Here is a 14,601-nt window from a genome sequence, read left to right as displayed (position 1 = left end):
TATTTTCCGGATTTAGTAAAAAACGAATGTATACTTTGTTTTACTGCAACAATGGTTTACTTATTTTAAATAAAATATTATTTGAATAACGTTTCAAAATATTACTATTTATGTTACCGTGAAAATATTACTGTATTGAATTGAACTGCAGAGTCTAAATTAATTCTAAATCTTTGCACGGATTCTTACCCGATCCATTTTGTTATTACAATGTATTGTTTTGTTCTGTGCCATGAAAACGCTTGTGTGAAAAGTTGGTTCAACGTTTTTTGGAAGGTCCTGTCTGATCAGAGAGGTTTATTTCACCTTTACCATGTAGTTTATCAATACAGGTACCGGTATGTATTTATTGTAGCCTCATATACGTCAGTAGTCGACAGACTCGACACTATCTATATACAGTCTTGACTAATCTTCACAGATTGAGATATAATATTTCACTAACAGAACTCTAGTACTCTCTTCTTCACTTCATACATGGCTTTACTGATAATAGTGATATATGCCTTCCTAATTCAGTTTTTGTTCTCTCGCAAAGTGTTAAAACTATGAAATACATTTCAACTTACAGGTAATATATTTGACATAAGTCAGACAATGCGTCACATAATGTATCACATGTTCATATGCTGTACAGTAGGGATTTCAGTGTATTTAAATATAACAGCTGTTTATGAGCACTGATCGCGGGCCTATCACACTTATACTTTCATATCCGGACTAACAATAAAAATATTCTTTAAAGTATTACAAAACATTGTAGTCATTCATTCTACAATCACAAACGTAAATGACCATAACACAAGACGATTTTCGTGGTAATTTGAACAGTTAACGTGCAGTTAACATACAAAATGTATTTCTCTGTTTAGATAATGTATATATATATATATATATATATATAGTTAGCTGTTATCTATATAGCTGGCTGTCAGATATTATTTGAATGAAATATATAGGTTCATTTCATACCCACATTTTGTCAGTTCCTTATTCCCTAATTATTAGAAGATACTGTATTATTTTGTATTTTAAATATATGTTTTATTGAAACCATCACTACATATGCAGTGTAAAAAATATGTAACTAGATGAATCAATCGATATAAAGCAATATTAAGAAAATATAACGGTAATTAACCTGGGGTATATATCAAATAATTTTTTGAAGTTATAGTTATCTCCCTTTGTTTATACATAAAAAAGGCAAATTATGTGACATCCTAATAATATTGTGAAATTGAGGATATTCATTAATAATTTAAACATTAGATAACTATTTCAAAATGGTTACACTTTATACAGTACACATAAGGTGTTATGGTTCTCTAATTTCATCCTCAGAGTGCACGTGTCACTCGAGTGTAGGGGTTAAGTACATGTATGCCCCATGTTTCAACTCAGGTCTTTCTACCAGCCGGGGCCTGGTGAGTGTAGGAGATAAAAGTCGTAGAAAAAGGTGTGAAGACTTGCAGTTGAAGACATGGTCATGATCGGTGCTTTGTGACCTTACACCTTTATCTATTCTGATTGTTAATTCTGATAATTAGATAATTTGGAACGTATATGTAATTTGTATATTTACAACACAATACATCTCTGCCGCAAACAGATCACACTTGAGGATATCGCTAGTTCAGATCGCGATTTCACTACATAAAAATGTATCCCTGTTTTTCACAACCATGGTCTGGGAATTTGAGTCCGGCTTCAGTAAATGTACTGTACGACATGTTCCAACAGGTAAAATACATCAGAGTGCCGTGCAGTGTACCTGTCAATCATGAGGCAGGTCCTTTGTTCCACTAATCCGGAACACTCTTCCACACTGTGTCGCCTGGCCCAGTGTCAGTAAATTAAATGGTGACCTCTCAGGTTTTGAGCCGGTGTTTCAACTGACGGAGCGAGTGGTATGGACTAGACCTCACCACTTCGGCGGTGATTGAGGATCCACCTGATGTGTAGTGTAGCTATTTCCTCCCCAAGACATGTACAATCCACAATGTCCCAGTCTCAATCATTAAATTTAGATTTACCGTGCTTAAACACTAACTAGCAACCTTAAGTTTGTTTTCTATAATTATAAGCTTAAATACTAAATATATAACCATTTGAATATAATGGCACAGTTCAAAATTTACATGTGCTTGTATTGGTGTTCCCTAGAAATCTAGTATTGAAAATTATGGATTCTTTGAATTGTGGTGCTATTGCTCTCCCCATTCAAATTTTGACATTTCTTCAGATTTTTTTTTTTTTTTTTTGATTTTCCTTCCTCACTCCCTAGATGTATAGGTATCAACATTGCTGACCCTTAGCATCACTGACTACATGTAGTCCTTATGATTCAGAAAACAATAACAACAAAAAAAAACAGCTGTATGCTACAGTTTAATTCATAGATTCTCTAAAAGCTCTAATTAGGCATTGAAATGTGCATGTGCTAATCCTGTCTGTCTCGTATATAAAAGTAAAGTATCCTAAGAAATTGAATCCATTTAGCCACGGTTGCATGGTAAATCAACTATTCATCACAAACTGACAATGTTTAGATATATTTGTAACATGAACTGATTGATATTTGTTTATTTGATATTTGTTTATTTCAAAAGCATTTCATAATTTTCGTTTTCATTTGCAGCAACCACATCTTTATAAAAGAGAATTTGGTTCAGGAGTTAATCTAGTTCCTTTATTCTTGCTGTCACCATGGCAACGGGTGGTGTTAACTTGCCACCCTCTGTGGTGGCAAGGAAAGCCAGGATGGAGGAGAATGAGCCAGCGAAGATGTCTCGAGAGGATTGGAGGAAGGAAAAGGAGTTGGAGGAGATGAGAAAGGCAGGAACAGCGCCAGCTATGAAGGATGAAGAGGGCAGGTTTGTACATTATATATACCATATATATCCTCAAATAAGCCCCCTCCCCGAGTGTAAAAAGTTTAGTTTGAAAGTTTGGATTATTTCTGAGCAGGGGCTTATTTGTGAGTTGGGACTTATTTGCAGATAAATAAGATAATCCAGTATAGAATTTGTGTATATAATCCAATATGTAATTTGGTTTTTCTTTTGTTTTGCTAAAATGAGAGTTGCTAACATCCATTTTGATATGGTTGGTTGATTATAATATCCTGACGTTTGGATGTGATTGGTTGAATCATATCTGAACATTTGGACTTGATTGGTTGAAACATCTGAGCGTATTTTAATGAACAACCAATACAGTATTAGAAAACGTCCATGAATGAAACTTTCATGAGAAAAAAACTCAAAGAAAGAGTAATTAAATTTTAATTAAATGTGATTTAATGACTAAAAATCTGTACTTTTTTATTTTTATTATGTGATTAAATTGTGATTATGATTGATCAAGAAATGTAAATTTAGATATTTATAAAAAAAATAAGATTTCAGTTTCGATTGTTTTGGATTACAGGGACATTAATCCCCACATTCCTCAGTACATCATGCAGGCTCCCTGGTACTTCGGAGCTGAGGCAGCCACTCTCAAACATCAGCGCCAACAGCCAGAGAAACTCAAGGAGCTCAGTAAACTCGGAAAACTGTTCAAAAAAGGAGTTATAGAGGTAAACGTCATTATGGGCCATTTAATTTTTGTGAATCTTAAGTATGAACGAGAAAATGTTTCCAGAGTATGGGAGAAGACATGTTATTGTAGATAAATCTTATTTATTACATTTTACCAGTGAAATTTTGAAAATTATTCATTTTATAAAAGTGATATTTTTCATTGTTTATAACATCTTTTGCTAGCTGCTACCTGCTAAACTCTTTCTGATGTATCTGTGACTTCATATCGCCCAGTTTGTTTCAAAATTCTATTTAAAAATGTCTAAAACATGTTTTTTCCCGAATCGTAGATTAATCCGTGATGGGTCACTGTAGATAAGTATGGATGAATATGTGGAGAACTAGAAGCAGTAATATTATGAAGATACCGGTACTCAACCACACTGTTCTGTACTCTTGATCTTGTAAACTTAAATCTGGTGTGTCTGATTTTGTTTTTAGTCTATCATTACATTCTATTATCTATATGTATACAGTCTTCATATCAATTTGGTGTTTTATCACTGAACATGATTCATTGGTAACTTGACACTCCACTTTTATTTTCAGGGTTCTGTTGCCACAAAATTCAGGAAAGGTGCATGTGAAAACTGCGGAGCCATGACACATAAGAAGAAAGATTGTGTAGAGGTAAGGATTTTTATAAGAGATGTTGCTGAGATAATAATTTCCATAACACATTCCTAAAAAGAAAGAATTTGTCCAGATAATTAGTAACTTTGTAATTTAATATGAATTCTCAATTCACTGTATTAATATATTTGATGGCCATGTAATATTCCAAGACAAAGAAATTTCTTGACAGTTAATTTTTCATTGGCATGAAATATCTATTACTGTAAATTGAACATCACCATTATTATAACGTGCACATGATTACATATTTTTTCAATGCCATGAATATTTCATAGCTGTGATTCTTTTTCAGATCATGGCCATCAATTAAACTCATGAAAAAAAAAAACATGACCATAAATAAAGTCATGACCATCATCATGGAAATTGATGGTCATAAAACATGTTTTTCAGTGAATTATGATGAGAACCAAAACGTAGTTCATGCAATTTTCATCATGGCACCATGAAAAAAACTAAAACATATTTTAATGGCACATTTTCATGGGTTCATGGTAATTTTATGAGTATTTCATTGATATTTCACAGCTTTTTCATAAAACTACATTAGGTAGTGGAAGGATACTTAGAAACTTCCCTTGTATTTTGAGGGTAGGGCGGGGAAATATCAACCTAAGAAGAAGAAAGCCTGAGGTTACTCAGTTGTGTATTCCAATGGAGATTTTTCTGTCTTATCCGCAAGTGAGGAAATGATCATTTTTAAGCCTTCTTTTTCATCCTTCTTGGATGAACACAGTGAGATGGATCATGCATGTACGATATGAAAAACAATGACAATTCGTTTTATTATGATTGATATTTCAGAATCTGTATTTGAAGTTAGATCAGTATCCTCAAGGTGTCCCCCTCCCCTACACCGGTACCCTTTACCTGGTATCAATCAAGAACAGATATAGAGGATATCTAACAGTGTCTTCAGTAATACCAAATATATTTCACGAGTGGGGCTAATATTTTGATATTTTTCACGAGTGCGCAGCACGAGTGAAAAATATCAAAATATTAGCCACACGAGTGAAATATATTTGGTATTACTGAAGACACTGTTAGATATTCTGTTTATTACATTTTTTATCAACGAAAACCCTACCCCGTATGCTAACTGGGACTACAGCGATAATTTGTAAACAAAAACAGTAGTTTCCCCTGTCCAGGTGCTGACATATATGTCGGGCTTTCTGATTGGTCAATTATTTTGGTATTTTCTAATCTTGAATTTGATTGGTCAAATCAGCAAAAGTGAAAAATATGATATTCTTCACTAGTGAAAAATATCACTTTTATAGAATAAATAATTTTTGATATTTCACTAGTAAAAATGTAATAAAAATTGTTCTGTTTATGTAAAAATCCTGTCTAGTTTTCACTAAAAAGATTTTGATGATCTCCGTAACATCAACATGTTAAGAAAATTCTACAATAATCAATTTAATCTTTTTACCAATAGAGACCTAGAAAAGTTGGCGCAAAATTTTCTGGAGATAATTTTGCCCCAGACGAGCATATAGTTCCTGTTCTCGAGCATGACTTCAGTGGGAAGAGAGACAGATGGAACGGCTACGACCCTGATGACCATCAGCGGATTCACGAAGAGTGGGCCAGGGTAGAGGAGGTATGTTACCAATTCTCTACAAATCGCTATGATATCACTGTATATTATTTCCTATGAGGGCTGATTGATAAGTTGTGAGCCTCATATTGAATTTTGCCGGAAATATTGTATTATTTTTCAAACATAATCCCCTTCAGGACACGTTTGGCAGCGGTGTTTAAGGACCTCAATGCCGCTTTTATAGAACTCCTTTTCTGGGCTGTTCAGAAAATCATCCACTACATGTTAGGTTTAGGTTGCCTGAAATAGCTATTTTCAATTTTGGAAATAAATGAAAGTCTGATGGAGCAAGATCAGGTGAATAAGGATCAGGTGAATAAGGCGGATGTTTAATCAATTTATTACCACAATTGTGAATGGCAGCCATGGCAATGACAAACTCCTTCACCCTAACCCTAACCGATTTTGTCTATTTTGCAAAAGCCGCTTGTCTTGTTTACTTTAGAGTGCTACCTGGTCGATATAAACTAACCAAATGAGACCAGTCCTTGGGTACATGGCCTTATAGTCATAGAATAGTAGGACTTAAAAAGAACATCCTTGAGTACCTCCTTCAATATGAAACTCACAGCTTATCAATCATCCCTGATAAGTGAAGTAAGAACAGACTGAGTGATTTATTGTTGCTTTCTTGCAAGCCGTGACAAAGATTTTAAATGCCAGTATTAATATCTACAGATTTGTCAAGACTGATGCCTGATATCATTATAGTACTGTAATTGTGCTTGTGTTTTTAATCTATAGGCAAAGCGTACGCTGAAAGAGGAGAAACTGGATGCTTCCTTTAAGGCACAAGAGGGAGAAGAAAGGGAGGGCAGAGCTAACAACAGTGAGGATGAAGATAAGTATGCTGATGATGTTGACATGCCTGGACAGAAATTTGAAACCAAGCAGCGAATTACCGTCAGAAATCTCCGTATTCGGGAGGACACAGCCAAGGTGAGCATGTCAACATTTGATTGGATGTATTTGACCTTAAAAATCAATTAGGTGTTGCATGAGCCAGGATAAAGGTCAAATTTTATGTTTCTTAACTTGAAAAATATTTTGTAATGTTCACTAAATATTATTTTGTCACAAAAAATCTATATAAGTTTATTGTCTTAATATTATGAGTGACAAATCTGTAGTCATTTGTCAAGGGCGTCATTTCTGTTCTTAATACGTTGCAGTATTTGTACAACTTGGATCCTAACTCTGCCTTCTACGATCCCAAAACGAGATCCATGCGTCAGAATCCATTTGAAAACACAAGTCACGACCAATCTGAGTGAGTGTGTAAACAGTCAAAATAAACAACAAAAATATTCAAATGTAGAAAAAAATCTCGAAAATATTCGAGAGGACACAGTAAAAATGAAAAATAAAAATATCAAGATGTAAAAAAAATCTTCATATTGGAGAGGACACAGTAAAAATAAAAAATAAAAATATTAGGATGTAAAAAAGATGAATCTTTGCTTTTGATTTAAGGGCATATAGAAAAAATGCAATAATGTTTGATCTTCATAAAATGGTACGTTCTGGTTGAGACAGTCATCATTTATTTTAAAAGACTTATTTGCTGATCTAGATAAGTCAAAAGTTACAACAATATCGTCTGTCTTTGCTGTGACAAATTATGAGTAAATTTGGTTAAATTTTAAATGTGATAGAATGGTAATGATAACATTTTTATTTTTGTAGGGTTCAATTCACTGGTGATAACTTTGTGCGGTTCTCAGGGGATGCCCACCAGTTCTCCAAAAAACAAGGTAAGTTATATGTATGGCTTCATGGACAGACTTTCTGTTTCCACTCGAATGTCAATATTAGTAATTACACATGATTGAATTCTAATATAAACGAAAATAAAAAACAAAAAAAATCAACATCAATATAATTTTGATAAAACAGAAAATTATTAAGTTAATGAAGAAGAGGTTTTTTTGTCAGGCTTTAAACCTGGGGTTCCTTCTCCATCTTATTTAACTAAGAGTTATGTGAGAGACTTACAATAAAACCTCATTATCTCAAATTCTGAAAACTCGACCTTGCTTAATTCAAAGTAAACAAAGTTTCAGCAGTAAAAAATCTATATAAGATATGTAGTTACTTTGAATATCAGGATATCTTGAAGTTTTATGTACCCATCTGATTCGAGATAATGAGATGTAAAAAAAATGTAAACTTTATTTATTTTACAACAATTGCGAAACAAGTTATATTAACTTATATTAATCACGCTTGTTGGCCCGGATGGAAGCGCGAGGGGTCTTACTGTGGGAGGAAACCAGAGTACCCGGGGTAAACCCACGTGGTCGGGCAGGTGACCCCATACCTTTTCACGTCTGATCGGGGAATCGAACCCCGGTCGCCTTGGTGAAAGGCAAGTGTGCTACCACTGTGCCACCCGACCACCCTGCCACTCGACCACCCTGCCACCCGACCACCCGATAATGAGATTTGACTGTATATGCAGGGCTTTTTCTCACTGGTTTGGGATGGGGCCTTTTGTCTCATTTTGGGAAGAAAATTGGTGAATTGGGAAAAAATTTTCAGGAGTAAACTGCAAATTTTGGGATTTTTGCTTAAATATGAAATAATTTCAATTGGGAATGGGGCCCATTAACGGCCATCAGAAAAAAGCCCTGATATGAAAGAAATAACAGAACATCAAGACTACCGAGATTCAATCCCAGGGCATTTTGGTTATAGAGAAGGATTTTTATTTGTTACATATTCTGGCATAAAGCTACCAGTCAGTAAAATTGTTTTTCAAATGTTTTGGCTCTTCATATAATTGCTGCGGAGAAAGCATAAATTTAACAGGAAAATAACTCCAGAAGAGCTGCAGGCAGGAAGAAAAAAATCAGCATAACTCGTCCTTCGGGCAAGTTAGGATTCAAGAGTACTTGCCCAAGGTGAAACATAGTGGTCCAATTAAACTGAATTAGTAGTATCTTCAATTACTCTAGGGGAAAGGTACAAAAATTGAGAAATTTTACACTTGCCAATCGGGTAAGTAGTCAGCAATATTTACTTGCCCACAGACCAAATCTACTGGCCCCGGGCCATCGGACCTGGGTTTTTCTCGCCCCGAGCTGTGAACAGTAAATTGGAAGGATACTCTATTCTAAATGTTATCCTGATTCACTGTTGAGTATATTACGTATGTATATTGACAATTCATTCTTTGTACAGTATTCGCGTGGGATGCGTACGAAAGTGGAACTGATGTCCATCTGCAGGCAGACCCCACCAAACTGGAGCTTTTGTCCAAGGAGGTGGAAAAGAGGAAGGACACATTTAAAACGACTGCTAAAGATAGTATTCTGGCCAAATACGGTGGGGAAGAACATTTGGAGGCTCCATCGAAACAACTGCTGCTGGCCTCAGACTGTAAGTGAGGAACAGCCATACAATATCCCATAATGATTTGATTTGTTTTTGCCATAATTTCTATAAATCTGATTGGCTGAAATTCTAATAGGATAATGTGACGGAGCCAATCAAATAGCCTCTGTTGAAACAAGGATTTTTCATGGTGCTGACCCACGGGTGATAAGTGCTTACATAGTGTACGGCGGGTTTACAATACTGTTGGATATCCAACGATGGCACCAGACAAAATGTGTTTTCATTTGTTCTCAAAACAACCATCAAATATATCTTTGATCATGCCTGAAGTTTTGGTTTATTATACTTTCATTAATAAATTTTTGTTTCTTTATTATTAACCAGTGGCAGATATGTTATTCTGAATTAATTGTTTTAATAGAATGAGTTTTGAATGTGTATGATTAAATATAAAATCTGTAATCAGTAGTACACGTTTAGAACTTGGAGGTGAAATTCACAAGAAATCTAGAAAAGATTGACAGAAAAGTTGTTTGCTTCTAGATCTATAAGTACTGTAAATGTTGAAATTTACGCGAGAGGGAAATTTACGCTAATTACTTACAGACTCCTTTTGTTCGCGAAAATTTCCCCCACGCGAATTATTTTGATATCAATTTGCGTAATCTTGAACTACAAGCAAAAGTGGATTGATCGCGAAAATTACCCTCACACTCATAGTTTACATACTGAGAACAGGAAATTAACCCCCCGCGAAAATAATCACGTTTAAAGTTGTAATTTTGCTCATAAACATGAATGTTTTGGTATTTACAGGAAAATTATGTGGAGTACTCGCGTCATGGGACGATCATTAAAGGCCAGGAGAAGGGAGCCATAAAGTCGAAGTATGAAGAGGATGTGTACAACAACAACCATACAGTGAGTTATAGGGAACAGCCTCAACAAATTACTGATACAAAATACAACAATAGTGAAAATCTAAACCATACAGTTAAAAAACAACCATACAGTGAGTTATAGGGAACAGCATGAAAATATCACTGATTCTGATACAAACATGCAATAAATAAAGATGATTTTTGCATTGGACTATCAGGGAGTAGGTAATTCCATATATGAGATAATATTGTTCCACGAATAAAGTAAATTTCAGCCTTTCCGAAGGTTTTCCATTTTCATCCTCAAAAATCAATTCATAGGGTAGAAAAAAAACAACAACCTTACAGTGAGATGTTGGGAACGGACTAACCGTATATCACTGCTTCTGATACAAAAATACAACAATGGCTATGCCGAAAAATGGTACAAACACCACAAATACACCTGACAACAGAATCAATTTATCTCAAACACCACCAACCCATAGCCATAGATGTGATTTTGATTTGAACCCACCCCACCACATGTAATTTATTAAAGCGCCTTTCCTCCGTCCCATATATGTTTTCCTGGAACAGTCCTAATGAAGAAGATGTTTTGATAAACTACCTGTGATGTGTGATGTAAATTTGAGCGTGTTTAATTTTCAGAGTGTATGGGGGTCGTACTGGAAGGAAGGACGCTGGGGTTACAAGTGCTGCCACTCACTCGTGAAGGAAGCCTACTGTACCGGAGAGGCTGGAAAAGAGGCTGCACAGGTAAAAATAAACAGATTTTGTTTATCATGATCTAAATGGCTTTACCAATTGGACCAGATCACTAGTCTAAGAGTTGTTTGTTGATGAAATAAGGACGGAACCTTATATTACTTTCTGATGGGTCTTAACAGAGAATTTCGTGTTGTTGCAAATATCTTGAATTCAGGTCCAACAGAATTTATGCCTAAAATGATACTTTAAAAAAAAGAAAAACTGGTTTGTCTACAGAGTCAGTAACACTGGCTCTTATAACTAGAGTCAGCGATAATGACTCTTACTTAATTACCTCCCTTTGTTTTGTTCACTAGATTTGTCATTGTGACTGGAGTTCCGGTTTTGTAAATTTATGTACTTTTGTGATATTTCCTGTACATTAATGAAACTCCTTTTTCATTATTTAGGGAGATTCCTATACTGTTTAGATTTTACTTATAAATCATGATAAATTAAAAGCGTTGTGATAAATTAAGAGCGTTGATATTCCGTATTTCTATCAAGAGAAACATCTTGGATCATATTGTTCAGTCTTGTAAAATAGATGGAAAGAAATCATGTTCAAGAATTGAGCCTCACGCAGCATTATTTATAATGTAGCAGATGATTTGTAGATCTCAAGCAAAATTTCAGATTTAGCAATTATGATTATCAGACACTATTTTTCATCAGTATTCTGGTTTTCCTTGAGAAGACTTTTAAGTAATTATATTTCTATTTCCTCAGTATTTTTTGTATCTTTTTAAAAGAAATAAAAACTGCAGATTTTCATGTTACCTAATTAATATTCTGAAGCTGTTACACTGAAATGTAAAAAGTATTATATATAATTTTATGATTGAGATTGTTTGTCAACATACCTGTATCCAATAATATAATGTGAATTTTGTATTGTTGTAGAACATACTGATGATTGAGAACCAGGATAAGTCTGAGGATGAGGAGAAAGTCCCCAAGTCTTTACTGGAGGTGAGTGGAGACCGTATACGTCTATATATATACATATATACCAGGGGAAAACCCACTGGAGTTAAAATGTAGTATCCTAAAAATATTTTTATTTTTTTTTATAAAATTAATTAATTTGTAGCTGACTGCAGTACCATATCATAAGACATGTTTTCTCTTACACTGCCATGAATAAAATTTCTTAATTTCTGGAGCCTTTTGTGGGAGATATAATTTACTGAAATAGCCATGGAAGAATTGTGAAAACAACTCTTACTTCCAACCTGTTTGGACAAGTTGGGAGTGGCCGAGTGGTTAAGGTGTTCTGTCACTTTATCACTAGCCCTCCACCTCTGGGTTTGCGAGTTCGAAACCCATGTGGGGCAGTTGCCTGGTACTGGCTTTCCTCCACCTCTGAAACCAGGCACGTCCTTAAATGACCCAGGACGTTAAACAGAAATAAACCAAACCAAGCAACTTGTAAGCATTTTGATATCTGACGTGTAATACCTGTTTGTAATAGTCTACCGATTTGCATTAAGCTGAATTAAATCTAACACTATTTTCCACTCAAATATATTCATACCCGTATGAAAGAGCGTTGATTACTGGGTATGTATTTATTTGGTTTGGATAGTATGGAGTATGAACATATTTGACTTAACATTCATACAACAAATTTTTTTTTAAATACGTTCATTCACTAAACGAAAATGTATTTGTTGAACACTAGTCTACTAAAGGTTTTCTGACATACCGGTATTTATCTTTGTATTTAGCAACATCAAGAAAAACTGAAAGAAAAGGATAAGAAGAAAAAGAAGAAAAAGAAGAAGAAGAAGCACAAGAAGAAATCCTCCAGCAGCAGCAGCGATGATGAGGAGGAAGATGAAGAAAAAGAAAAGGAGAGGAAACTAAAGGAGGTAAAACATCTCCCTGTTTGGTTGTTAAACTCACTAACCCTTTGGTGGGCTTATTAGTTGTGATACAACATCCATCATCCATCTTGTAGCCATCGCTCCATCCTGCAGGGCTCAAAGTGGCGCCTATTTTAGTGGGCACAGAGCCTTAACTTCACCATTGGCGACCAGTTATTGACCTATAATGCGCCTGCATGGCCATTAATTTTTTTTTGTAAATTTGCGATTTGGTTAATTTTCGAAGGTTGCAGTCCATGCTAAATGACATTCACAATTGAAAAAGTTACAGAGATGTTATACTGATCTAAGAATGAAAAGATTTGTTTTTAAATCAAAGACACCTTGACCAGATGACTATCTTTTCTAATTGGCGCCTAGATTTAAGGACTTGGTAGCCAAATAGGCCACCTGGTAAAAATATCCACTTTGAGCCCTGTCCGGCTGTCCATCTGATGTCAATTTTTCCGTTTGATTATCATCTTCTCAATAACCAAGATGCCAAGGGTCATGTAAGTGAGACAATAGCATCCTGGGATAAAGAGCTGCTAAATTTGTTCAAATTGATAAGCTTACTACTCTATCTAATTTAGTAGTTTCATATTAGGTTGAAGAGCTTTTAAACTTAGCATCCTCATAAATAACCTAGATCAGTTATAAAGTAGCATTAGTTGTAGATGAGCGATACAGGTCCATTTGGCCTTGCAGCAAAGTCAGGAAGGGATATATCTTTCTGTAGGTGTGTATGTACATACATGCATATGTACTTGTGTATGTAGGTCAACCTTTGTCAGGGCTCTGGCAAATTCTATATTTAGCTCACCTGCCAGACGTAGTGCGGTGTCATTCGGCCGTTCAGCGTCATCTTTTCCCCTTAATTAAACGGATTTCGATCAAACTTCATATATCATATAATGGCCTAGTATGATTAAACTTCAAATGAGTTTGTGTTTCATGGTGCTAAGGTCAAGGACAAGGTCACTATTACTATTTATAGAAAATCTTTGCCAGCGCTCTCTTTCTCAAAGGATTAGAAATATCATCTGCACACTTACTTGATCAGGGTTAGCAGGCCTTGAAAAGCCTTCAATTTTAATCTGGGTCTTGAAAAGCTTTGAAAGATTGGTCTACAGCCTTGAAAAATCCTCAAATATTAAGGTTTCATTAGGATAAGTGAAAGCCTGGCCACTGCTCATTTGGATTCAACTTTGTCTTTTTCGCCTCCCCTACAAATGTTACTATTTTGATTAATGTTTGATAAGAATAAGTTTTTCTTTGATAAAGAAGATAGTTATAAGTTGCTTTTTTGTTCTCTTGTTTCCTCTCAAGCTGACCTAAAGGCCTTGAATTTGGTTTGATATAATCCATATGAATCCTGGTAATGATAATAAACTGGTAAAGTAATATAATATTGATGTTCTTATTTCCATCATTAGGCATTGAAGAAAGAAGAAGACCACCAGAACAAGATTGAAAAGTTGATGAAGATGGACGAGAGGAAGCGTCCATACAACAGCATGTATGCCGAGGCCGCCCCTACTGAGGAGGAGATGGAAGCTTGGCGACTTAAACAGAGACGCATGGAGGATCCTATGTCCCACTTCACTTGAGAAGTGTGCTCTACAGCAGTGTACACTAATGAAAAAAAACATAATTTAACATGACAGATAAATATAAACTGACTAAAACATTTTTTGCACAAAATGAAACAATTTTGAAAACGAGGCCTATAAAGATCAGTCTAGAAGTTACAATTTAAAAAAAAATATCAAAAATAGATAATTACATTTAAGATAAACATAAACTGACCTATAATTTTGTTTTGTACCAAATGAAACAATTTTGAAAACAAAGGTCTATGAAGTTCAGTCTAGAAGTTACAATTTAAAAAAGAAATGAAGATACATAATAATATTTTTAGCTCACCT

At 34.9% G+C, this 14,601-nt stretch overlaps 1 protein-coding gene across 1 annotated transcript; it reads left to right on the top strand.

Moving 5' to 3' along the window:
* Window positions 1–227: 227 nt before the first annotated feature.
* On the top strand, window positions 228–14,314 carry LOC117339495 (pre-mRNA-splicing factor SLU7-like). Its single transcript, XM_033901114.1, is given in 14 exon segments — window positions 228–338; window positions 2,642–2,876; window positions 3,433–3,583; window positions 4,137–4,217; window positions 5,671–5,835; window positions 6,580–6,774; window positions 7,008–7,105; window positions 7,522–7,589; window positions 9,019–9,230; window positions 9,991–10,095; window positions 10,707–10,814; window positions 11,709–11,777; window positions 12,536–12,679; window positions 14,110–14,314. Coding segments are annotated over 13 exon segments (1,737 nt in total). The 5' UTR covers window positions 228–338; window positions 2,642–2,709; the 3' UTR covers window positions 14,284–14,314.
* The last annotated feature ends 287 nt before the right edge of the window (window positions 14,315–14,601 follow it).

Source organism: Pecten maximus, chromosome 12 (assembly GCF_902652985.1).
Source record: "Pecten maximus chromosome 12, xPecMax1.1, whole genome shotgun sequence".
Lineage (NCBI taxonomy): Eukaryota > Metazoa > Mollusca > Bivalvia > Pectinida > Pectinidae > Pecten > Pecten maximus.
This window is presented reverse-complemented; position numbering and strand designations above follow the sequence as displayed.